This window comes from Anopheles moucheti, chromosome 3 (genome assembly GCF_943734755.1).
Source record: "Anopheles moucheti chromosome 3, idAnoMoucSN_F20_07, whole genome shotgun sequence".
NCBI classification, from domain to species: domain Eukaryota; kingdom Metazoa; phylum Arthropoda; class Insecta; order Diptera; family Culicidae; genus Anopheles; species Anopheles moucheti.
Window position 1 is genome coordinate 63,632,195 of NC_069141.1, and position 26,604 is coordinate 63,658,798.

The 26,604-nt window shown below is 40.3% G+C and overlaps 4 protein-coding genes across 7 annotated transcripts in view; 2 read left to right on the top strand and 2 right to left on the bottom strand.

The window, feature by feature from the left end:
* Nucleotides 1-3,682, top strand: part of LOC128305845 (diacylglycerol kinase 1) — a 73,326-nt gene extending 69,644 nt beyond the window's left edge. For 3 of the 4 annotated variants that reach the window (XM_053043463.1, XM_053043461.1, XM_053043464.1), the window contains exon 19: nucleotides 47-3,682. In XM_053043463.1, coding sequence (XP_052899423.1) covers nucleotides 47-136 — 90 coding nt within the window. In that variant the 3' untranslated portion in view covers nucleotides 137-3,682. The remainder of the gene's footprint in view (nucleotides 1-46) is intronic. The other variant, XR_008287468.1, reaches the window with a different exon arrangement.
* A 973-nt stretch (nucleotides 3,683-4,655) lies between these two features.
* On the bottom strand, nucleotides 4,656-5,308 carry LOC128305846 (ARL14 effector protein-like). The gene has a single exon (XM_053043465.1). It carries the CDS (start codon nucleotides 5,261-5,263, stop codon nucleotides 4,700-4,702), a length of 564 nt encoding a protein of 187 aa, XP_052899425.1. The 5' UTR covers nucleotides 5,264-5,308; the 3' UTR covers nucleotides 4,656-4,699.
* Nucleotides 5,309-6,261: 953 nt separating this feature from the next.
* Nucleotides 6,262-7,820, top strand: LOC128302914 (uncharacterized). The gene is made up of 5 exons (XM_053039763.1): nucleotides 6,262-6,474; nucleotides 6,548-6,772; nucleotides 6,837-7,239; nucleotides 7,381-7,607; nucleotides 7,665-7,820. The coding sequence occupies exons 1-5, from the start codon at nucleotides 6,262-6,264 to the stop codon at nucleotides 7,818-7,820; spliced, it is 1,224 nt and encodes a 407-aa protein (XP_052895723.1).
* A 711-nt stretch (nucleotides 7,821-8,531) lies between these two features.
* Nucleotides 8,532-25,798, bottom strand: LOC128303370 (RYamide neuropeptides). Its single transcript, XM_053040303.1, has 4 exons — nucleotides 25,726-25,798; nucleotides 10,570-10,773; nucleotides 8,936-9,179; nucleotides 8,532-8,839 (listed from the first exon to the last, which is right to left on the bottom strand). The coding sequence occupies exons 2-4, from the start codon at nucleotides 10,730-10,732 to the stop codon at nucleotides 8,728-8,730; spliced, it is 519 nt and encodes a 172-aa protein (XP_052896263.1). The 5' UTR covers nucleotides 10,733-10,773; nucleotides 25,726-25,798; the 3' UTR covers nucleotides 8,532-8,727.
* Nucleotides 25,799-26,604: the final 806 nt, after the last annotated feature.

Sequence of the window (26,604 nt, forward strand, 5' to 3'; positions counted from 1 at the left end):
CGCCTAAAGTATCCGCTAACAGCTAACATCATGCACCTATTTCCAGATTAAGCTAACCCACAAAAACCAAGTGCCGATGCTAATGGCACCCCGTTCAGAGAAAGGTAGTGGGTTCTTTAGCTTTCTGAAGAGATGACTCACGAGGAAATCGAGCAGCGATACCGTCCCGATAGAGGCCTAATGACGGATAATTACACGCGACGCTTAACCACCTGCATTTTCACGGCGGTCTTGGCCACCAAACCTGTCCAAGCTGGACAGATGGACAGAACGTAAACTGATAGCTTTAATCCAATGAACCAAAACCCCCGTGTTAAACCACAGTACGTATCCTAGTAGAGTGTAGCGGAGCAAACAAATCGTACACACCGAACTTCATCCGGCACTTCATCCACGTTTGTCAGGTTGGGCATTTACGAACTCACAAAATTCACAACACTACCCCTCAACGTCCGCGACCAATATCTAGTACAAATGGTGAAGAAGTAATCAAAACACTATCCTGACATCATAATACCCCGACGGTAGAGGACTCATTTAATCGAATCGTGTCGATAATTAAAATAATGCTTAATTCTCGTCTATGGCATCGCACCATAAAGCTCTCTATATTCACTGTTTCTCAGCAATGAACTTCCGGCGAGGAACAAAGCTACAAACAGCACCGTCGCTCCAAACCTTCGATTAACGGAAACATCGTGGAACTACGTTCTGTTACATCCTTAGTATATCTACCTTAGTATCTAAGCCTCCGTGAATGATGTACCGTATCATGTGTATCGCTGTCCCGATATGATTTTTTAATCTTGTTCGTCAAACGAACATCGAATCTGTTGTTACTCATAGTGTGATAGCCAACTGTTATATGTTCACCGTTCATCGTGCATCGTGTAAAGATAGTTATCCCTTATCGACGGTATGTTTGAACACATCTAGCTATAGTACAATGCACGCACTACTACTACTACTACTACTATATCATCACGTGTACTCATAATCTCATCGATGGAATCTGTGAATCTGTGGTACTGTTAACCGTTCCCGTACTGTATTAGTTGAGAATATACAACACCTTACTATCGCTATATTTACCCAAAAGCATATTGTAGCATATTTGTGCAACACGCACACTCGATCACAGCATCGTGGTGTGCACACCGTACAAACAACACACACATTCAAACACACAACAAGAAATGCGTCAGACATAATTGATCGCTGCTATGTGACTGGTTCATGTGCTTTAAATACAAATGGAATATTTTGCTGTTCTGTTTTGAACGATGATAGTTAGGTGGCAGATCAGCAACACAAGCGTTAGGAACTTCAGTTTCCTTTTGCCTCTCCTTGTCCAACCACATACATATCCTGGGGAAGAATGAAGAATTTAAATAACTCAATTATTTTACATTCATATTTCGCAAACGTTTACGTTGCCTACTCATACGAAAGATCCTTCAGTTACTGCCTCGAACAGCTTGCTGCTGATCGCCACTAAACCATCTGTTGATCAATCCAGGAAAAAAGTATTTCTAATAAATGTTGAGTACTGTGTATAGTTTCTACAACCTCTTCGGGGTGAATGAATAGCTCTAACTCTATGTGTTATTTATGCGTGTCATAATTCTATCAACTGCACATACTACTCGAAAATAGACTACCGTAGTGAGAACGTTCGTGTTTAATCTCACTGCAAACTACAAACCAAGCTAGACCATGCGGCCTGTCGGGTCTGTAAATATATGGCTCTATCGTGAACGAAATCTCGAATCAAAGATATTGTTTATTTGCGGCTGCAAAAACAAAACGGTAATAATACGTATTAGATCATAGAAGCCAGAATAGAGAATCTCTAACGCATCAAATGCTATGAAAACGTACGTGTGTGTATGTATGTGCATATAAACCGTAACATAGAGTATACTAGCGACAAAACGTTACAAAGTAAAGCAAAAGAAAAACATACGAAAAAATGTTAAACAACTTTTAATTCGCAACGCTGAACGGCATGTACATGCTGCGCGCACTACGGTTTTTTTTTCAATTAAGTTAAAAACGTTTATTGTTTTTACTTCGAAAAAAGGGAAAAACAAAACAAACACCACAGTAGCAGTTAACAAACTACGATTAAATATTAATCAAAAAACGGAGACACGTTTCTCGGCATGATAGAGCGTAAATACCCAGAGACCAATTTAATTGCGTACACGGGGACAGGCCACGGAAGGAAGGAACTTGTCCGGAAAGGCAACTTGGTGACTTGACTTGAGAGATGTAAGACAAACCAAACCCGATGGCAGCGGCTCGACGATGGTTTGAAGCGAGCGAAGAATTGAAATCGTACCGAGCGAACATGTTTGCAAAAAGGTGCACGATGTATGGTTAAGGTTATAATGATAATAAACAACTGAAATTCTAAAGTAGCTTAAGTGACCACTATTAGGATCGTAATGTAGCGGGGTTCTATCCAACCAAGATGTAGTAAAACAGAGTTACTAGAAACCAGATAGAACGACGGCAGAATCTAGACACCAACCGTAGGAAAATGGAACTTACTTCAAGTGTTTAGATAGCAAAACAATAATGAAGAATATATATATCATCACTAGTCAATGCATCAAAGGAGAGGAAATTAGAAAAAGGGAATTATAATGTGACATACGAAGCGACGTGCTTGGCGCGTTCAGACGTTGCATAAGAATGTGCTTATTAGAGCCATTTCTCACTCATGAATCGTGTCACTGCAAAACGAACCGTTTCCTAGTGCGCATACCTTTTAAACAATCGACCCATCGGTAACGCCTGCTGTGCCCAACCCGGTGGACGACCGGCTACCGGCACACTCACAAGAACTCACAGTCCCCCACGTCCGCGGGTTGGCCAGTATGCGATGGTCCGGGGTGAGCAGTAGTTTGAGGCCTAAAGCTGTTTTTATACAATACGGTTAGTAGATAACGAAACCATGTCCGTGCACGTGCCGGCTGTATAGGGAGCAGGATGAAGGATATTTTAAACTATTCGAAATTGTGTTACTCTAATTACGGATCTGACTATAGTAGTGTAGTTGTACAGTAAGCTTAAGACAACTTCAAATTAAACGTACATCGTAATACGATAAGATGCATACTGTCAAGAGATCTGTTCCGTATAAGTAATCGTAAGCTGTACATAGTGAAATCCCTGCACTGGGTTTAATTATTTATGAATCTTTTACTTTGACCTACGAACCGGTTAGTAACCGATTATGTCAGTGATTTTATAATAGTTTCATAGTATTTTTAACTAACCTACAAACACATTGTACAAATGACACGTTATGGCAATTTGCTTCCTCGTCTATCTCATTATGAACGTTACGTTCTTCGGTTTTCCCATCGTATCAACGGAAATATACATGTTTCAATCAAAATCCGCTTTGTGGCGGAGGAGAAAGTACGATAGAAGTAATTTAAAAAAAAGACTTGTAATTAATGGTACTTATGCCTGCAAAGAACACACAAACATTCGGACCAAACGGGGCACTAGTAAGAATTTAAACCAAAGCGAGCGAAACGATATGTATCTCGAATGCACATATTGATTGCAGTTACATACAACACAACACTATAGCCACACAAATGATAAAACAAAGAAACTCTTTACCATGATTGTATTTTTATTATGCATGTATTTGGAGAAGACACGACCCACCCTAATGCGAACCGTGAATCCAGGGCTGGGTTCTATTATTTTCCGGGGTCCCAAAACTAGTTGTACCTATGTGTATTATACCCGATATTTGTAACTTCATTGTGTGTCTTATACACACCACCGTAACAGCTAGAAAATCAAAGATTCAAACACTGTCCACAGCAACCTGACGTATGAACGTAGAAAAGCGGGGACGGAATTTTGGAAGGATTTTTTTCCCGTTCTTCGAATCCTGCAGGCTGCGCTACCGAAACATTACTCAGTACCCGGGACGATTTCGAACGGGCGTCATGCACAACATAACACACCGACCGTAATTCGTACCTAGCAGAAGTGTAAGGAATTATGTACCAGTAGTATAGGGAAGCTTACATTTCATTCTTTATTCGCTGAGGAGGTACGACCACCTAATGCAACTGCATAATGTTCTTGTGCTGTTATGTCCTGTGCAGCGGCTAGACCACCGTTTATTAAGTGTAGCATTGTGTATGCCTCGATCGAACTCGCAGTTCTCGAGTTCTGCTATCTCTATCCATAGTGCAATTTTGTCGCCACTTTCGTGCTTGTACATTTCTGCCACTGTACCAATGTTTGTAACGTTATAATGCATCCCTAAAAAACCAAAGAAACGCATGCACGTGCAGCTTACCTATTCGCTAGCCTCATCGCCTGGCCACTGCAAAAGAAGGGCGATATATTATTTACGCAGTGTACATATTTGGAAACAGTGTAAACTTGTGATCGTGTGTCAGCTCGGGAAGTGGTGAGGATAACGAAACTATCTACTTAAAGGCTCCTTCTCTGCTACTCAGTATTTAAACGAGATGTACTATAATAGTATTACAGCCACAGACGGATGCGAGAAAGAATGCGAGCAGTTCAGCTACGACGCCTCGTACATTCATCGGCGTTCATTGCCGTTAGTGTAATTTATTACTGAATGTAAAACTATACATATGACATATGGAAGTTGGAAACAATAAATTAATTCTACACAACAAACGGATGGTTAGTTTTTAAATGGATTATGTCTCACACCATTTTTCGCATCCATTTCAATCCGGTCGTACATCCATTTGCGATACTTGCGGCACACTTTGCCACATTTGCCATTGCCGCAATCGGAACACGGCATATGGCAGCCAGGACATCGCTGCTCCAGACAGTCGCACAAATCTTCACCGTTGCTTCGCAGCATTCCCTTCAAGTCGTACAACCCGATTGGTTTCGTTACTACGCGTATGCTGCGCTCCATCTTTCGCTTTTCGCGCTGAGATTGACCGGGGTCGAAATCCGCCAAGAATTTCGAGTTCTCGTCGAACAGTCTGTTCCGTAGGCCACGCTTCGCTCGTCCTTTCTTAGTTCCATTGGTGGCCTCGTGGTTTTCGCTGTTTTTATCTGCATCCACAGATTTTCTAGTGCCTGTAGCGCGGGACGAATGTCCAGTATTGCCATCGTCCATCGAGTTGCTGCCGGTTGTGGATTTCTTGGAAACTGGTTTCGACTCCTCGTTCCGATCTTGGGTATCGTTTTCATCGGACGAATCCGATATGTTTAGTATGAAATCATCCATCGCAGAACTGAATATTATTTCGACGCAACGCTATCTCGCAGCACACATTTGTTTACAATATTTGCTGCATTGTCAAAATGACGGAACGCGCTGTCAAACAATGCTTACCGCCCTCAACACCAGAGGGAGGAATTGTCAAAACGAAGCGCGGTCCGTATGTAAACAAACGTTGATGTTTTGATTGAAGTACAACCCTGGCGGCACAATTGTACGAATAGGCTAGCTGTCAAACCGATCAGCCTATGCTTCCCGTATGTAGATATGTGCGTGGTCGCGAGCGTGTGTATCACCCAGCTCGTCATCGTATCATTGGCTTGTGTGGCTTTGTACCTTGCGTTGTTTGGCTACAGGTTTCACTCTACGTTCGTGCCAAGTAGTTGCAGTTTGTGAAAAGTTTATCAAAGAGAACAGAACAACTGACCAAAGATTGTGCAAGGAATATACACCTTCAAGTAAGTACTTATTACATACATTAGCTGGAACTGTTGAAAAAGTTACAGTTTCTATTCAACATGTACCATAACTATATTTCCAGATGGCACAGAAGGGACACACTGCAGGAACCAGCAGCAATCGCAGGAAGACGATATCGACACACGGACAAACATCGAGGACGAGGACAATGCAATACTGGAAGTAGATGATCATTCCGGTAGGCATCATCATCATCATCCTGCGTTCATCGTGATAGGATGTTCCGATCGTGTGTTCCAGTTTCGGTCAGAATGCCTGACTAGAACTATTTTAAAGATTGTGCGGTAATGTATTGTAATATAAAAACATTGTAGTGAAATAAAAATTGTAAACAAAAAAAAACAATAAAAAATTTTTAATTAATATTTAATAACCTTGAGAAATAATAATCATTATGAACCTTGGGGGAAGCATCCGAACTGTCAATCTGAATTGTACGGATAGATCTTCTTCTTCGTACCCCTAATCGTACAATTGCAATTGCTCTAACCGGTGCGCTATCAGTACAATTGTGCTGCCAGGGAATGGTTCAGTTTATCGAAACTGGCCCTTTTGACTATGAGGAATACTTTTCCATCGCAGCACAATTTTTGTACAAATATCAGTGGATATTCTGTTACAATAACACCAAGTTTATACGATGCGGTGTCCTAGAACAATTACCACGCGAATGGATAACGGATCTGGATACCTTATCGAACGAGGAGTTCAACCACATACCTGTGGGATGTATCAAGGTAAGAAGAACTGTGTGGGCAACAGCCAAATTGATCGTTTGATTCATTTGAACATGTTTTCTCCACGCTCCAGGATACATGGTGTGATTCATTCCGAGAATTTCTGCTGCAAGTGAAAATGCTTCAAGTGCAATATGACACGCATGAGAACATCGATCAACCACATAACCGCCACAAGCAAAAACGCAAGGGAATCAATGCCAAAAAAGCTTACGAAATAGATAATCTCTGTAGCTTCATCGAATTGGAACAATTTCGAAAGGACGCTACGCTGTTCATTGACTTCGGTAGTGGTTTAGTAAGTAGAAAGCGCTCAGAAATTTAACCAAAGCTTCTCGGCATAACCAAACAATCTTTTACAGGGTTATCTGAGCGAACTTATCCACGAACGATACGGTGCAAAAGTACTTGGAATCGAAGGAAACGCAACTCTTGTGCAAACGTGTAATAACCGTTCTTCTGTTAGTACAAGCAAAGCTGTACAATATTGTCATCACTACATAACGGATGATTCTTTCGGCTTTATCGAACAACAGTGTAGTGATCGTTTTGATAACTATCCGCACCGTGCTGCTGTGGTTGGTTTGCACGCATGTGCCGATCTGTCCATTACCGCCATAAACTGTTTCCTGCACTGTAAATGGGCCACCAGTCTCACCATAATGCCCTGTTGCTACCACCGTATGAAACCGTTGGACGAAAAGGCTCCAAATGAGTTTCAAAACTTTCCTCTTAGTCAAGAGCTTCGAACCATACTGCTCGAAGGTAAGCGGGAGATAATTTGTAAATCTTTCTTACGGCTTGGCTGTCAGCAAACATCTGCCCGCTGGAAGGCACGCACGGTTGAGCAACATCTTCAGCACGGCCGGATAATGTTTCGCCGTGCATTAATTGATGCAATTTTAGAGCAAGATGAAGCGGTGCGGGTTGGAAAGCTTGGGTCAACGCTGGAAGAAATAACCGTGGAAAACATGCTGGAACAATTTAAGCTTCTTAAGCAGCTCGAATGCAATACCCGTGAATGTCCCTGGACGGATCAGCACAAGGATAGGATGTCCGCTTTGCTGCAAAAGTATGGACCTGAAGGACCGAAACTGGCAGAATATTTAGAGTGCCTTCAAACTTGTCTACAGGTAGGATAACCACTGGGTATGGCTTGTTATTAAATCTAATCCAAATGCCCTTTACAGTCAATCTGTGAGAACGTGATACTGCTTGATCGGATGTGCTATATGGAGAGCGAGGCCAACCGATCTAGTTTAAAAATGCGTCGCAAACTAGTGCGGCTCCGGGATGATGGACTTTCACCACGTTGCTTTATATTTTACGCTTCGAAAGATGAATAAAACGGTCAATCCGTTCCCGAACTCTTTTGTCAGTTTTGTTTCCAGAGCACTAATATTTATTTTTTACAGTATAATGCTATTTTACAAGAACAGTGCCGACGAGATAACATGGTTCTGAATGGTTGTGTGTTTGTTTTGTTCTAGTTTCTGTCCTTAGTCTTTCTTCTGCATACCCGCGCCTCATTATCAAATCGATGTACTGGTTAGTGATACCATCCCGTGGTTTGTGGTAAAATAAAGGAACACAACATGACCTACATAGCGAAGATTAACCGCAAACAATCAAACTAACACTCGTTAGGCATTTATGCACCGTTGCCGCCGCGTCCCATTATTCATCGTCCTAGCGTACAGGCTTCTTAAACGGTACATTATCTAGTGTATAATTAGTAGATTAGTTAATACTTCATAATAGACATGATCGTCCGATGCGAAAGATATCGAGCAAAAGCTATCCAGCCTTTGATAGCGGTACGCAGATGCACACCATGACGCTACCATTAGTTCTTGCTCAATGTTCTTTCCGATGTCCCGTGTTTTCACCCACTCTTCCCATCCAGTCGGAACGCACAACGGAAACGCCGCCGAAAACTGAAACCCTTTGGATGTTTGTCCATCGTCCTCGATTTGCCTCTGCTGTAGTGTACAGATTGGGATCGCACACGTATTGTGTACCGTTAAAGATATCGTTATTTATGCATAGTTGGGAATTTTACATTGGCAAATTAAGAATTGTTTCTTTCTTTCGTTTGTTTTTTTGTCATATTGTATCTTTTTTCATTTTTTTTGTTTGCCCGATAAATGAGGAAGGAACGGATTAAATAGCATGACGTTTGTAACGATGTGTACCGCTGCCGATTGTAGCAGCAGTAGGCTAGTTGCATCGATCGCACCCAGTTTGCTTTGATTACTTTTCCGACAGGTCGACATTATCGTTGAATTGGTGCTGTTGCTGCTGCTGCTGCTGATCGTATTGATCCGCGTCCTGCTGGTGTAAAGCACCCGAGGACGAATCGCGACTAAAATGGTTCGGGAAAAACGATGGAAGAATTATCATTGCAAACGGATCATGTTTCAAAGTGCGTTGCAGTAATTGAGACAACCGCACGGCTTACCTGTAGCATCGGTAAAGGTTCGAAACGCCCGTATGCAGACAGGCGAGATAGGTCAGCTCGGCAATACCATTATTGCTGTCGGATTCGATTTCCTTCGTCAGGTCGGACCGTTTGCCGTACCGTGAGCCAAGGAAAAAGCGATCATTACGCGGTACCACGTTCACCTGCCGCAAATCCTTCGCACCGTACACGTGCGATCGTCCGTACCGGCTACCAACGAAGAACGGGCGCTTATCGCTTGCATCTGGGGATGAAAGGTAATGAGGTAAGTTGAAAAATGTGAGAAACAATCCAACCAACAGCAAATGTTTGCGCAGAAATCTAATGCCAGGTCAGGATTTTCCTTATGGTGCGATGAATGAAAGCACACCACTCTTTGATGCAGTTGGGAAATATAATAATCCACAAAGCTCACGCTAGCTCTACTTGATGTTTTCACTGTCAAGTAGATACAGCGCACTATAAAATATGTTTCCCTTTGTTTGCATTGAATTAACCTCTTTGAACATCGCGGTAAAGAAGCAAAAAAAATCACTTTTACGTTGCATAACTGTGGTACCTTGTTGGGTTATAATTGAAGCACAGATATGTGTGCTTTGTCGAACTTTAAGTTACGCGCACAACGGTTAATCGACGTTGTTGTTCTTTAGAGTTGGGTTAGTGAACATGAGTTTCTGTGTGCTTTAACAATTTTAGTTGAGATATACCAAAATTCTAACCCACAAAATTAAACTCTAATTTAATTAATTTTAAACTCATTTTACTGCAGGGAATATATTAGAAGAGGCATATTCTAATTTATCAAAAGCTGAGACAATCAAATGAAAAGTCAAAAACAGCTAAAACAAATTTTAACAGAAATTATTTAAACGCGTTAGATTCATCTTTTCTTCCCAAAATAATCAGTGATTGATTGAAAACAATTAACACTAGAACTATCACATCAATCATTTCGACTGCCCTAATTCCTTCTAGTCACTTTAATTCTTGGGTTCAAACAGTTTTACCGAAGAAAATGCAATCCTTTCGCTTGGCTATTTTTATGACACGAAGTCCTGATACGCATGGTAAAGAAAATGTGTTGCAACCACCAATTATGGAAGTTATAGTAGTAACACTCAAGTGAATTAAGTATTATATTTTCAAAACTGCATCTATTTCAAGTATACATCCACTTGCTGATACCACCGTGCTACTAATCTACCAATCCGCATCTACCAATCGTTAGCGGTTTGTGGTGATAAACCGGCTTATCGTTATCGTTAGTTCGAATAAATCAAAAGCTCAATGCTTTGGGCATGTTGAGGGTTGTTTTTTCTCACCCCCTTCCATCGATTAGACACGATTTATGGACGCTGCTAATGATCCTATCCTGTTCAAACGACCTGTTAATAGATGATGGGTTTGTGGAAAAGCCACGAAGCGATTGATGAAGTGGATTATGTCGGTATGATTTTTTTTATCAAAAAGAAATCTTTCCAATCTATTGAACATAACAAAATTAAAAGATGTTTTTGTAATGATGCTTCATTTTCCATCTGATCGCGTAAGTGAATTAAACATGCATTCTGTTTCAATTTACTACACAAATACCCACACACGTACACACGGGCAATTTAATCAGCTGAACTTACGTTTGTTATCGCCGTACAAGCTGCTGGCACTATCCACCATCGGATCGGCATCGGTCACCACCGCTAGGACGAGCGCCCCGAACAGGAACAGACCGACGGTGGTGCTGATGCAGAACGCTGACGATTGCTCGCGGGCCAAAGGTTTCATCGTTCGCCAGGTCATGCTAATCCCTTCCTTTGCCTGGTGGTACCGGAACCGGTAGACTGTGGAGCAAACGGTTTCGCAAACAAAATCGAATCAAACGCAAAACGATTGGGCAAATTAATTTGAAAAATTGTTTGCTGCACGAATCTTCAGCGCGCGCGAGTCGCTAGTGGGGGCAGAGAAAGCGGATGAATGTTCCTACTGATGAGAAGCAATTTCTAAAACACTGCAAATGCTGTGTAAAAATAGTGTTAATACCCAATGCATCTCATGGAAACAATCATCACCAATTCGCCTACTTCCGGTTGCTGATAATCTGTTGAGAACGGCACCGGTACTTGTTCCGGTGCATTTCCCCGCACGGAACATTAGAGCCATAATAGAGCAAGCCAATTACGATAAAAAAGCAACTAAAAACTCGTGATACACTTTCAATGCGAATTGATTCTGTTCGGGTTTACCGGTGTTGGAAGCCTTTCGGCCTAACAATTAGCCGCCACCGTACACTCACACAGAACACCTTAACCCCGTACGAATACGCGGTCATATTACAATTGGCATTCTTCCAACGTATCACACCCTATCGCACCGTAGGGACCAGGAAGCTGTGGTGTCGTTTATCCGGGCTCATTTAGCAGGCCGCTCTCTACCTCTCACTATCGGCACCAATAATCACCTTCATGTGTGTAGCACTTTACGGCATCGGTATTTTAGGCTTTAGTGTTACCAGGGTTGTTCGTACCGGTGTCAATTGAATTCGAGCCCACCAGAAACATGGTCCCGCTCTCATGTAGTAGGCTTTGAAAATGGATCCATTCTAATTTTAGCATTCGTTGAAATCTTTTATTGAATTCTTTTTTACGGATAGAGGAGTTGTTTTCTCCTTTAATTAGCTGTATTAAATAAAACCTTATGTGTGTTATGTTGGAACACCTTCTAATGCAATGATCATTCCAACGTGGGCGTTGTTTAATGATGTAAATAAGTGTAATGTTTTAATGTTACGCGTAATCGAGATACGAGAATCTAAAAATTTTGATAGGTTATATAATTTATAGGTTATATTTTTTGATAGGTTATATAATTTTGCAGAGCTAATTTATAGCAAAAAAAAATCTAATTGTTCTAAAATCCATACGGTTGGAGACCATCACCGCGAAATCGTTGATCTAAACTAAAAAAAGAACATCGAAAAAAATACTTGAAGAAATCAAGTATGCATTGATATAAAAACGATGTATTCAGTGAAGAACCTATCATAGTAGCATTGTTGGCGATATCGTTTGTGCTGAAAGTGTCTCGTTTTTTTGCATTGACAACTCAGTTTATTAGAGAAAAAATAGTGAGTGCTTTGTAGTGTTGTATCCCTATAATTTGCTACTGACTATCAATTTGTGCATGAGAAGCACATAGTGTGTTTCATACTGATGTAAATCAGCCCTAAATTTGCTTATCACTATTGCATTGCATCCTATCAAACCCGTGAGAGCGATCGCTAATGTAAGGAAGATCAATAAAACGGAAAGCATCCTTCATCTCGCTCAAACTTTCCGTCGGTTGGTACGAAATTCCATGCAAACCAGCTGTTTTCAGATTTCCGATACCAGGAAAACATCCGCGGAACAGGTAGCACCTAGTACAGCAATTTTGCACGAAAACCGCCGAAAGGTATGCAATGTTTAAGTGCTAACTTTCCCGTTGGTCGAGAAAAATTTCTTTGAAAACTACCAGTTTTCGAATGTATAGTACCAGGAGAGCATACACGGAAGAGGTAGCTCCTGGTACTGCGCCGTAAGGTATGCAATGTTTAAACACTAACTTTCCATACAAACCAGCTGTTTTCAAATTTCCGTTACCAGGAGAGCATGTTTTTCAAGAGGTAACACCTGGTACCAGCAGAGCAAGATGGCGCCCAACAATTCATGAAATGTTTCATGAATAAATTTCATGAAATATTTCATGAAATATTTCATGAAAATTTCATGAAAATTTCATGAAACATTTCATGAAATATTTCATGAAACATTTCATGAATGAAATTTTCATGAATGAATTTATTATGAATGAAATTTTCATGAATGAAATTTTCACGAATGAAATTTTCATGAATGAAATTTTCACGAATGAAATTTTCAAGAATGAAATTTTTATGAATGAAATTTTTATGAATGAAATTTTTATGAATGAAATTTTTATGAATGAAATTTTTATGAATGAAATTTTTATGAATGAAATTTTTATGAATGAAATTTTTATGAATGAAATTTTTATGAATGAATTTTTTATGAATGAATTTTTTATGAATGAAATTTTCATGAATGAAATTTTTATGAATGAAATTTTCATGAATGAAATTTTTATGAATGAAATTTTTATGAATGAAATTTTTATGAATGAAATTTTCAGGAATGAAATTTTCATGAATGAAATTTTTATGAATGAAATTTTCATGAATGAAATTTTTATGAATGAAATTTCCATGAATGAAATTTTTATGAATGAAATTTTCATGAATGAAGTTTTTATTCATGAAAATTTCATTCATGAAATGTTTCATGAAATATTTCATGAAATATTTCATGAAATTTTCATGAAATTTTCGTGAAATATTTCATGAAATATTTCATGAAACATTTCATGAAATTTATGCATGAAACATTTCATGAATTGTTGGGCGCCATCTTGCTCTGCTGGTACCAGGTGTTACCTCTTGAAAAACATGCTCTCCTGGTAACGGAAATTTGAAAACAGCTGGTTTGTATGGAAAGTTAGTGTTTAAACATTGCATACCTTTAGGCGGGCAAAAATACCAGGTGCTACTTCTTCCGTGGATGCTCTCCTGGTACTATACATTCGAAAACTGGTAGTTTTCAATGAAACTTTTCACGACCAACGGGAAAGTTAGTGCTTAAACTTTGCATACCTTTCGGCGGCTTTCGTGAAAAATTGCTGTACTAGGTGCTACCTCTTCCGTGGATGCTTTCCTGGTATCGGAAATCTGAAAACAACTGATTTGCATGGAATTTCGTACCAACCGACGGAAAGTTTGAGCGAGATGAAGGATGCTTTCCGTTTTATTGATCTTCCTTACATTAGCGATCGCTCTCACGGGTTTGATATGATGCAATGCAATAGTGATGGGCAAATTGCATTGCATACTATCAAACCCAGCACCGACTATCCTACGGGTAAATAAAGTAAATAAAGCCAGAAATAGTAGGCTTCAACATCCTGAGAATGTATTGTCGATAAAGAAAAAGTAGTTTGAATACACTGCATACTTCTCTTGCGTAGCCGGGTAACCGGGTCGATATAGCAAGTCAAATAAAAACAAATGTTTTATATAACCAAGGATATACAAAATCCAAGGATATTTTCGATCAATTGTTTACCTTTTTAATTGGATTTTGTACGATAAAAATCGCACAATCAGCAAACATTTTTGGGGGCGCCCCAACACGGCGAGGCCCTAAAGGACCGCCTACTCCACCTTACGTTTGATCCGCTGCAGCACTGAATACTAAATATAAACGATGATATAAAGGGCATTCGTGTATTATTCGGGAAATGACCCTGTTCACTACTACTCTAATTAATAATTTCATCTTTCCTATCATCATTCATCATCATCATCATCATCCTATTGATAAAGTTCATGTGTCATTAAAGTATGAAAAACTTCTGCTTTATAAAAGCACTCCCCTATTTCTTAAGAATAAAATTCAACAAAAAGGGGCATGATGTACGCGAGGAAAAACGGTACGGTTATGTTACCATGGTTTCAATTTTGTTTCCATCAATCCATTTTACTTTGCACGACGTTCTCGTTTGTTTCCTCAAACAATTTAACTATTATTTACTTTGTTTTGCCAATACTTGTACTAATTGGAATGAATTTACATTTTTTTTCCTATCACTCATGTATTCCAAACGACAAAATAGGCTTGTTATTTATTTCTTTGCGCGTTATCTCGGAGCGCCGGAGATGGTAGTGGGATTACAATGCTTCTAGGTTTATTGTGTGAATCAACTTCATCATCTGAAACCCATCTTCCTAATGTACTTCATGTACGCATCATTTGCCTTAACGAACTGCAAACACCTGTTGCTATCGACCCGATTTCGAGCCGGTCAATTACTGTCATAGTCAATATTATTGTTTGTTACTCCTGTGGCTACATTTTAGAGATGAAACGGAAATTGCTTAAGGACCTTGTTTTAAAAAAAATGGTTTTAACCCTGCAAGTGTTGGCTGTATTTCTTAATTAAAAACAACTGTGTTTTATTTGATACTCTGCACCTCAATCTTAATACTGTCATGATTAAAAGACGTTGAAAATACCGAATAATAGAGGAGTTTTACTTAATGAAATATAGTTAAAGTAAGTGTTAGGTGAAATATTAATTGCTTCAACCGCTTACTTCTTCGTGCGTATTTGTTTAAAAATATATAAAAGTTCCCTCTGGTATAAAACCTGACGGATAATTAAAATAGTACCGAAGAGTCAACGTTATACTTCTGACCAATTTCACTCTGGCAGGCAGCAACAGGCTGGCACGTAAAATAGTGGGATTTTGGTAATGTTCGTGCTGCGGTAGGTGGTGTCGCTCGTCCAACGCATAGTATCATACACCACAACCGCAACACGCATGCTTTTATATATTTACCGCTCAGAAAGACAAAAAAAAAACAACATTGCTAGGGATAGGTTAAACCCTTACCCATTCGAACCCATCGTGCTGGAGCGTGCACGAGCATGAGGACAGGGGCCAAACAAAAAAACTCCCAAAAAATGCAAGCTTACCAGTTGATGATATGGTTTAAAATTTATGTCCCACCCCATTTGCATCCAGGCCCTCTCCCCCCAGAGGGACATCCCCGCAGCGGGGGTAATCTCGGGAGATCCGTCCGTGCCCATGCTTGGCCGCGTTCCAGCTGGCTGCGTATGGTTGGTGCTAAACTAATTACACTAATCGTAAACCCGGTGCCCGGTTGCCGAAATGGATTAGTTTAAAGTTTTATCACCCGGATTCGACCTTAAGTGAGTACAAAGCTTTCACCAAGCGAGGACGAAAATGATAGAGCGACAGAGCGTGTCTTTATGTGGTGCTGCCTCCCTCTAAAAAACCCAAACATTGGCTACAATTAGGCATGTACCAAATTAAACTAATTCCTCCCTGCCGCATATCGCACGAATTGGGGGCGAAAAACCTGGGTTAATAAAAAAAACAAAAATGCACCTACGCTCCCGGTTTTCCCCCTGTTTTGCACGGCTTTTACCATTAATTAGTGCGAATTGGTGCTCAGCAACCGTGCTGTGACGTGAGTTGACTGGCAAACATTGGTGCGTGCATCTTAAAACCGTCGGTTTATGGTCGGATGTGTTGATGAAATGTGTGATTCTTGGTACAGAGGGAAAACATTCAACCCACTCCAACAGTTGTCGTGCTTCCGTGCCATGCGAGCGTTAGCAAATGATTAAGCACATTAGCTGCGTATTATGCTCAATCTTAGAATTCTATCTCGAGAACCATTCGACAGAAGCTTTCCCAATCCAGTTAACAGTAATCATCTACCAAAGCGTAAAAGCTCATACGTTGTATTGCCATAAATTAATCCACTTTTAAACAAACGTACAGCAAATGTACAGTAATTGGTTTCATACACATCCTTTCATGGGTCCAAGTGTCTGTAAAACAAGCCAGCAGTGTTGTGGGAAGGAAAAAGTCAAACAAACATCTAACTCTTGCACCGAGAACGGAATTGAAAAGACACGAAAGTGACAAATGCCTTTAAGCGCGATCTAAGCGTGGTTTGTGCTGAGTGCCCTTCCACTATCGAGTTGGAAGTTGTTGCTTTACCCGTTCCACTTGTTCCAACACGTTCTCGTGTCTTTTTCACCGCGAATGGGATGAAATTCACACGGCACGAACGATCAAACCATCGACATTGCGGCACACACTTGGCCATTTTCAAGTGCTGCTAAATCAACTTTAAATGTACCATCGCAACACGATGTCCAGCGATGTGGCGTTTAGCTTCATCCAACAAGTATAATAAACACTTGAGATGGAAGCATTTAAGCATGCGAACACATTCTATACCATTAGCTTTAATTCGTATGAACGAGGATATTCTCGGAGATGACCATGTAGTATTTTATTTTTAAAGGTAATAGACTTGCATCTAATCATATGTATTACAAATTGAGACCCTATAGAGAAGCTATATATCTGCAATGGTAATTAAGCTGTAATAATATAATACAAATACCACATTAGCACTTCTTTAACATAAAAGGCTCAATTAACGGGGAAACATTCTTGCAATGGATTTTCCTTATATGATACACTAAACCACAGTCCAGCCTAAGGGTGCCTGTAGCTCTCTTCTTGGCATAATGCCTGTCTGTAAGTCAGACTGACTAAACTGCATTTCACTGACCTAAAACGTTACTGCATGATAGTCAGTTCTTCCTACAGGGAAACGGATCTGGATGGGGTTTTGTAACATTCCTGTCGTAGGAAAGTCCGGTGCCTAAAACATTCACCCGTAATAACTTTGAAAATATGACGTTTATGGTAACAGGTGGGCTGATAATTGTTTGGCCTAACACATTTATCGCGCTAGAAGATTTTTATCCATATCATATTTCGTTTGTACCAACCTTCAAACGAATTCTGTCCAAATTTGACAGCACTCGGGCCACAACCTAATGAGCTAGAGCATTTTGTGTGACGCAACTTTTGTGTTTTGAGTAATCATGGAAAAGAAGGAATTTCGCGTGATGGTAAAATATTAGTTTTTGAAGGGGAAACATATAGTTAAAGCCAAAAATTGGCTTGATGAAGAGTCTTCGGACTCTGTTCTACCAAAATCAACCATCAGATATTGGTATGCTAAATTTAAAAGTGGTAAAATGAGCCCTAAAGACGGTGAACACAGTGGAAGCCCAAAAGAGGTGGTTACAGAAGAAAACATTAAAAAAAATCACAAAATTATTAAGAACACCCATAATGTGAAGCTGATCGAGATAGCTGACACCCTAAAGATGTCTAAGGAACGTGTTGGACATATCGTTCACGAGTATTTGGATATGAGATAGTCCTGTGCAAAATGACTGCCGCGCGAGCTCACATTTGACCGAAAACAACAACGAGTTGATGATTCGGAGCAGTATTTGGAGCAGTTGAAGCGAAATAAATCCAAGTTTTTGCGTCAATATGTTACCATGGATGAGTCTTGACTTCTCCACTTGACTCCAAAGTCCAATAGACAGTCATCCGAGTGGACTGGACGCGATGAACTTGCTCCAAAGCGGGGGAAAACGCAACAATCAGCTGACAAGGTTATGACGTCAATTTTTTGGGATTCGCAAGGAATAATCTTCATCGATTATCTTGAGAAAGAAAAAACCATTAACAGCGACTATTACATCAAATTTTTGGAGCGATTGAAGGACGAAATCGCCAAAAAACGGCCGCATTTGAAGAAAAAAAAGTTTTGTTTCGTCAAGAAAACGCACCGTGCCACAAACCAGTGAAAACAATGGCAAAAATTCATGAATTAGGCCACAAAATTCTTCGCCACCCACCGTATTTCGTAGATCTGGCTCTCAGTGACTAACTCCATTTCTCAGATCCCAAAAGGATGTCCTCTGAGAAGAAATTTTCGTCGGATAAAGAGGTGATCGCCGAAACAAAGACGTTTTTTGAGGCAAGGTGCAAATATTACTATAAAAATGGTATCGAAAAATTGAAAGATCGCTATAATTGGTGAATCATCCTTGAAGGGACGTATGTTGAATACAAAAAAAAAATTGGCCAAAAAAAAGTGTTTTACTGTCATAGGCCAAACAATTATCAGCCCACCTGTTATGATCATAAAACAATGAATTCTACTCGATTAAATTGGATTTACATTATTTTGAAAAACAATTAAAATGAATACAAATTTTTTGATTAATTAATGTCCTTTAAAAATGTTAAAGGTAGCCTATCAACATTTACGAAAATAGCCGAAATTTACGATAGCCTATCAACATTTACGATTCCCGTCTTCGAAATATTTCATGCTTGATGTCAAATGTTAAACACAAATTTTATAAACCATATTAAATATGATATTATCTTTACGAAACTATAATAACAGTTAAAGTTGAATAAAATGTGAATATTTCAAACAGAACACGTATACTTATGAATTTACGTTTTAAAAAAACCTGCAATTTGTTATGTTTCAAGTAAAACAGGTTGAAAAATCAACTAAAATACACGAGTAAATTAACCTATAAACCCAATTTAATACATCAATGACATAAGCTAAATGAAGCTTTCCGAAAGCTTCCTTTCTAGGTTTGAAGCTAGCTGAAGGTTAGTTTGAGCTAGATTTCGCTGCCTTATACATAATGTCCAATCAGGTAGAAGAAAACTAGACAACAGATACTAACGCAAACCATTACCATTGACTTGGTAATATTTCCCAAAGGCACCGTTCCAAGGGTGACTTTTCCGCACCAATCGGAAATGGTTCAGGTTTATTGATACGGTTTCATCCGCTTCCTGACCGACTGACCGAATGGCTGTTAAAGAGCAGCCATGAGAGTGAACATAATTATAGTGCTGCAACAACAACCAAACCACCAGCTCATCGTGTGATTGCACCACCTTAATTACCCAATCTGAGTGTGTTGCGTGGACGAATGCTTCGTATTTTTGAACTTCCTTTAAATAGATTACACAGGATGAAAAATGTTCTCCGACAGTATTTTTATTTAGAACAAATAAAAACTAAAAAATTTTCTTTTCAAGGTCTCCCAATGGACTGTCCGGATGTAATAAAAATGTTATCCTTTCCACGGGTTTGTCACTCCACTGCTCCATTACAATTGACAGGAAGCTAAGAAATTAGCCGCATGAATATTGAACCGGGTGTCTACACTCTATGGGAGATGGCAATTTTGTTCTCCGCTAGCTATGGACCATAATGCCATACCATAAATGCCGTAAATAGTTTTTGTCTTTGAGCGCCACGTGTACTGCCTTCTAGCAGCGAGGAGGCACATTCTAAGGTAACCAGCGCACGAGAAGCTACATCCTCTGGCGTGGCTAATGTACTCACCCGGTGGATAATATAATTTGTGGCTTGGTCATGGACATGGCCACCGTGAAGCCCTGTTACGCCCGTAGACTTCTCCTCTAGCAGTGGAATGTGCATGTCCGTTATTAGCTGGACATTATTTAACGCCCGGAGACCGTCGCGAGAAAAACGAGACAGGGCTGTTCGCTAAACTAATAATTAGTTCGCGAAAGTAGATTGATCCCTTACATTTGTGCCATGGCGTACACAGAAAGCAGAGCATTGGAACTAGATCTCTAGAGCGTTATGGAGCGTTATTATTATGGTGCTGGGTGCGTTTGGGGAGCTTCATCATTTGAAACAGCCCATTTGAAGGCTTTTGATAACCTCAGACCCTTCACAGCACCGGCCGAATCGCTCCCCAGGACAGTGGCATGATTTATGCTCCGATGCAAATGAAAAATTCATACAACAAACCATAAATCGCTCTCGGTAGCGAAGCGTCCGTGTCACCTGTTGCATGTGGTTTGCCCGGTCGCTCACCGAACGGAAACGTCAAATGGGCGGATGTAATAATTTTTCACCCACCCACCCAAGAGGCGATCGTGCGTTAGTTTCATCCGTTGCAGGCGAGACAAAATGGAAAAAACGCACAACAACAGCTCGGTTTCTTTCTTTATCGTGTTCGCATCGAATGACAACCGACGTCGTGTGCTTTTGAGCGACGGAAGCCACCTTTGATGAGCGATCGGCAGCCGTCGCATGGTTTCGAGAGGATCTTTGTATCGGTTTTCAAACGGAAGAATCGACAGCGAATTTGTTTTTCCATCCAGTGGTGGTGTTAGGTTTACCTTCATTGTCATTTTGGGTGATAATTTTCTAATAAAAGCTGATCAATAAGCGTACAAGTGCTTTTGATAGCAGTGCAGAAGGTTTCATCAGGTTTCATTCAGGTGAGGAATTTATTCCAATAAATTGTTCAAGGGCTTTGATTGACATTTATATAAGTTAAGCATTTTTTTCAAAGTTAAGCAGCAAAAACAAAATAAAAATTCTGAATATAGCATAAATGGGAATAAATAAATGAAGTGTGAAATAGACTGTCTTGTAAAATAATTTCAATATTTTGTTTCCACAAAAGCTTATTTTTACGAAACTTTTGCAACATTTGTAACTGAAAATCGGTTTAAAATACCGATATTTCGATAGTTTTACAAGTGGTTACATTAATTAAAACATATTCTGTTATTATTAAAGGCTAAATTAATTAATATATTAATGTTTAACATAATATTAATTAATGTTGTGTAATTATTCGTAATTACTTCCTTTCAACAATTACTTCTACACTTACTATTTTTAAAAGCGAAATATTATTCGCTTCCAGAATTTGTTTAAATGACATTTATTAACAGCCCATCAACGAATTGCCGTGTGCTTATTGCATCATAATTTTTACTGAGGTTGCACATTTGCTACAACACACCACACCAACGATAACGCCAGCATGGTGAAGGTGATTAATTTTTTATCACATTATCCCTACCATCGTCACACTATGCCGTAGGCCACCAGCAACAAAAAAAAAAAGATCGGCATCTTTCATTCATCCATTCATTTGCTCTGGTGCAAAATCTCCTTCATGGTAAAACGCAAATCAATCACTCAAAACGGCTGCACCGTTCCCACTAACGCCGATCGGAATCGCTTCCGGCAAAAACGAGCCCAAACCGAGCACCACTCAACAATAAATCAAACACGATACGGCAGCATGCCATGATTTTTTCTTTCGTCTTCCCAGTGGAGAGGGGGTTCGTTGCTTGGTGTTCGCGTGCGTTTGAAGAGCGCAAACAAAGTCTCCGGAAGGCTAGCGTCAATTGTGCCGCGGCGTGTGAGAACGGCAAGCGTATCATCCTTGCATCAAGCGCAAAGATGTGTGAAGTTATCCGTAGGTAGGGCTTAAAGGTAAGTAAATAGTGTCACTCTGCGGACACCCGCAGGGAGGCTACCCGCGTTCGTCTGTGGGAAGTTGTAAAAGCGTGCGAACATTGCGACTATGACAGTGTTGGCTGTACAAATAGCATTTCGATCGGTACAAATGTGCTTCACGCTACAGGTGTGCGATGATGCGTGATTTAACATTCGTCCCAAAATTGTGTTAATGTTCCATCCGCCTAGCCAAAGCCTAAGCACTCGTCAGCGCTGGCCCCGAGCGTGTGCTGATGATGCACTTTTTCCATCCTTACGAAGAATCACTTTGGGGGCGGGCTATAATAAATACCACACTCAGCAGCAATGCCGTTCCGAATGCTTATTGTGGTGACCGGTACGCATTAAGCGGAATATAAGCAGCGCTGGGAAATTCCCACCAACGGCCACTCAGTGTTTCATTACATTTTCCTGTTACAATTTTTCCATGCATGCGATCCGGCACACGCACCGTGTCACGACAGTCCTCCGTACAGCCGTTACAGAGCGGCACGATCAGCAACAGGTGGGAAATTACGAACTCTCGCTTGAGTCATTTGAATTTTTATGCTACCAGCACGCTATAGTGTCGGGTGCGCTATAACATAATGTACGAAGCCGGCCGCCACTCCTACTACATCGGGTGTGACCTCTGACGGCGCTGGGTTGTCCTCCGTTCGTGGCTACTTCGTATTTCATGTCGTTAGAAAACGCTACCGGAAGGGAATTCCGGCTGGAAAAATGGTGCTTTATTTTGATTTCAATTGGCATTTCTTGAGGATCTCAGTATGTTTTTAGGAGTATTTTGCTCTCTCTAAACGATGCGATACAAAGTTCTTCACAGCTTTCATAATTTGTGTAATTCGTTCAGCATTAGGAACGAAATTGGCTCTCGATGGAGGCGCCTGGTAGTTGACACGTGGGTGACGATATGAATCTTTGGATCGTTATTGGAAGTTCATTACCAATGATGTCCTAGTTGCAAAGGTGTTCTTGGATTTAAAACAAAAAAACATTAATACTTTTCTCTCTTTTTCGTCGAGATATTTGAAATCGTAATTAATAACTCACGCTTAGATCGCTGCCGCTTTTACGCAATGTACTTTAATAAGAAACATTATCGTAGGAGAGATCGATTCTCCGGAACTACTGAGTAGAATCAATTTCAATGAGCCTGTTCGTACTATAAGATGCTATAGGCCTTTGAAAATTGACCGAAACAGACGAGCGTATGGTGACAATGATCCTATGACGGCTATGACTTCTACGTTCCATTAAAAAAATCCACCGCTTTTTTTCAGGTAATTTAGGTAATTTTTAGGTAATTTCTGCTGCGTTATACTTGTCTCTGTTCTGTTTCTCCTATGTCTCTAAAGTTAGTTCTATAAATGACAAATCCGCCTGTTGGCCATTTACTTCGGTTTATATATACAAATGTACAAATAAATAAAAGTAAATATAAAAAATACATAACCGTATTTAACAATATTGAAACGCTCATTAAAAATTATGTTACTTGGGTAGGTTACGCCAAGCACAGATGCAATGGAGTTTGACAAATAAAAAAGTATCTGGGTTATAAACAAATCATATTTGAAAGTATGTGTTGTTTAGTATAAGAAAAAATCATTATCACGTCACACTTTCCAACATTTTCAATGTGTTTTTAATAATCTTTTAATATTTTTTATCTAAGATTGTTGGATTATAATATTAAAAAACCCAATTTTCTCTATTTTTACTCTTCGTTCGACCATCTAACAACTCAATCAATGTTTCTAGTGCTTAGCTCACTTCTCAATCAAACCTTTGCCCAAGCTGCCTACCGTAGTGAGTGGAAAATTTAATTTTCTTGATCATATCACCGCAGGGAAGGTTTAAATGCGCCTGCCGCTAACTTTAGCAAATAACTCACTCTCTTGTTTTTTTTTTCATCTCATAAACTCATAAATACGTGCCCGCGGAGATAAAGAAAAACAACTTCCCAATCCCTTTGGTTGGTCATAGCGATGCGAGTTCAGACATGAGCGCCCGCACAGTCAGTTGACGTCCACGACATATGCATACCGGAGAAAGTGAATCGAAGCTTAGTGATGTTTTTTTCCCTTTCCCCATTTCTTTGCTGCTGCTTTTGTTTGTTGTATCATTTACGATGGAAATCTTATGAGAGTCGTAAACAGCAAAGATAGAAATCTTGATGCTATGGGAACTATGTGTTGGCGTGAGTGAGTGAAGCTCGCCCCACAGAAGCGTTGGGGGGGCGTACTTTTAAAATTTAGAACCGTAATCGGTTGAGAATATTTTCAAAGCGTAGAATTAATATTCAACAAAAACATGTTTTGGGTTTGGGAAAATCCTATCGCAATCCTCAGCCACGTTGGCAGAATTTATGATAATCGTTTTATTGGAGTGGTTCCAACATCACACCTCAAGCGATCTCTCTGCTTACGCTCTTGCCTAAACCACTAAAATTTCTATTTTTTCCGATGCCACGACCCGTAACGCCACACATCCAGGCAGTGTTCCGTTCACCTTCCGTTTTCAATGTAAATGGCCGTGAAATCGTGTAAAGTATGGTACAGCGTATGGGAAGCACCGAATACCTTCGACACTTTCCTTTATCTGCCGTGAGTCAGTGACTACTTCTCACGGATGATTAGTTGTTATTGTACCCTATAGTGGTAGGAGCGAAGAAAATCAAAGACTCTAACGCAATCAATTTACGTCGAAACGCACCTGATTTTAGAGGGAAGTAAAGGAAAAAAAACAAAACACCCACACTGAATTTACGTATTACCAACTAAAACCCCGAAACCTTAATGGAACTTTCCCATTTGAATCTCCCCCACCCATCACCCATGAATCTCCCGGCGCCAGTGCCGGCGGTGTGAGGATCCAACATTTTGGATCATCACATCAAAAGTCTTTCGATAGCCTTTAATTGTGCATCAATGCGGCTCGTTGCACCGGTGCATTAGTGAGCGGTGGTCTTTAGACCCCAGTTCTATGGGGTAGGTTACAGTTGAAAGCTTTTAAAGCGTTTTGTGGCGTTATATTTAAAAAAAAAACCGCACAGCAGCAGCCGCCGCACCATAATCGATGTGAGGCCGAGGTTGCAGTAACAATTTTAATACTATTAATTCCAACGGCAGGTTGTGTAACGTCGGAACGGGTCCTTTTGCTGTACGATGGTGGTAGGTGAGGACCCTACGGATGCATCTACACACACACACACACGTGCCGAAGGTTTTACACTTCAAAGCATTTCATATAATCAATATGCTGCACAACCCCCGCTACGTTATGCGTTTCCTTTGCACAGTTTTTTTATGTAAAATTTATACATAAAACACATTCTAATGCATTGTTTTTGTCTTTTTTTTATGAAGTTATTAAACAAATGCGGAGTAGAAACTTTTTTTTATAATTTTAAATCAAAAGCTCATCGCAAGCAACATTATTCCCGACTGGCTATATTATTTTATAATTTAAACATTGTTTTTCTACAATCTTCCCGTGGTTGGGGTAAGTAAAAATGTCATTTAGAACGTTTTTTTTTCCTGCTGTTGTTTTTCTTACGCTAGCCACTCTCCAGCACACGCTGTTCACACATTAGGTACGGCTTTCTCCTGCCAGTCTTCGCCTTCTGTCACCCTGGTAGCATTTTGTGCAGCGTTTTTTTTTTGTATGTTTCGTTGTATATATTTATAACCATCCTTGTTCGATTCACGGCAGAAAACACAACCATATCCAGCACGCAACGTAGTTTAATTGCAGCTATTTGCTCTGTTTCAACTGAAAACTGTTCCACTTGGCTGTATTGTTAATTGCTTGTCCTTTTTTAATCTCCCGAGGGCACATTGGTTTTGATGTTAGAATTGTTTCTTTTATATGCACAGAAAATGGCTATGAGTCTTTATTGGGTTTATTTTAAATAGTAAACGGTTAGGACGTACTTACTTACCTTTGCTGCTAATGCTTCAACAACCGATCGTGCGTGTTTTGTATTAAATTTCGTTTTTCCCGTTTTCCCGTTTTCCCGTTTTACCACAACCAGCTTTGTATCGATGGAAAATTATCAAAACTAAGAGTGCTAATCGACGGTATTACTATTCCCTGTCTCCACTTTGGCCCTGGGCTTGTGCACAATTTGCTACTTTGCTGTCTCTGTTCCCCACAAATCAACTCCAAAAAACCACACACTCACTGACTGGCAACTCCTTCTGAACAACCACCTGTTAAGCGGCACACTGTTCTGTCGGTACGCTGCGTGCGCTGGGGGTGCTTCTTCGACACTGAAGTACCGCACGGAAATGCAAACGCTTTTATACGATGCTCAGCCGTTCACGCTATGCTTCGCAGTGACGATGAGTGGCCGACCAGAAGTACCGTACCGTACCGTACCACCATTGCCCCCCAATCACTCGAAGCCAGCACCAAACGCACAGCGCAGCATAAGCATAGCCTTTTTCGTCTATGTCGCCCATGCCCTGGATTCGCCGTGCGGTGCTGGAGAACGGGACCACTTCGCCGACCGCCACGCTTGCCGACTCTCGCCACGTTTCGCCTAGTCGTGTGTGGGGCCGAGCGCTGTTCAATGGAAACATTAATGATGACTTTTTAGTTGCTTTTTACGAATTTAACAGCATAAAAAGCGTGGTTTGGTTGTTTTCGCTCGTTTTCGAAAAATATCCAGTGCACGATCACTCTCGAACTTCGTAATGTTCGCTATACGAATCGCACGATCGCTTGTATGACGTGTTAGCAATTCGTACGCAATTAACATTCATTTCCAGCCGCTTTCTCAGTAATTCCTGTCCAAAGATACACATGTACATGTCCT

Excerpts from the sequence above, each read along its gene's own strand:
- LOC128305846 (XM_053043465.1), bottom strand. The coding sequence starts at position 5,263 with ATGGATGATTTCATACTAAACATATCGGATTCGTCCGATGAAAACGAT.
- LOC128303370 (XM_053040303.1), bottom strand. The coding sequence starts at position 10,732 with ATGACCTGGCGAACGATGAAACCTTTGGCCCGCGAGCAATCGTCAGCG. Across the intron at positions 9,180-10,569 it reads CTTGTACGGCGATAACAAAC|ATGCAAGCGATAAGCGCCCG; the intron begins GTAAGTTCAGCT and ends TTTCATCCCCAG. Across the intron at positions 8,840-8,935 it reads AACCTTTACCGATGCTACAG|TCGCGATTCGTCCTCGGGTG; the intron begins GTAAGCCGTGCG and ends GAACCATTTTAG.
- LOC128302914 (XM_053039763.1), top strand. The coding sequence starts at position 6,262 with ATGGTTCAGTTTATCGAAACTGGCCCTTTTGACTATGAGGAATACTTT. Across the intron at positions 6,773-6,836 it reads TTGACTTCGGTAGTGGTTTA|GGTTATCTGAGCGAACTTAT; the intron begins GTAAGTAGAAAG and ends AATCTTTTACAG. Across the intron at positions 7,240-7,380 it reads TCGAACCATACTGCTCGAAG|AGCAAGATGAAGCGGTGCGG; the intron begins GTAAGCGGGAGA and ends ATGCAATTTTAG.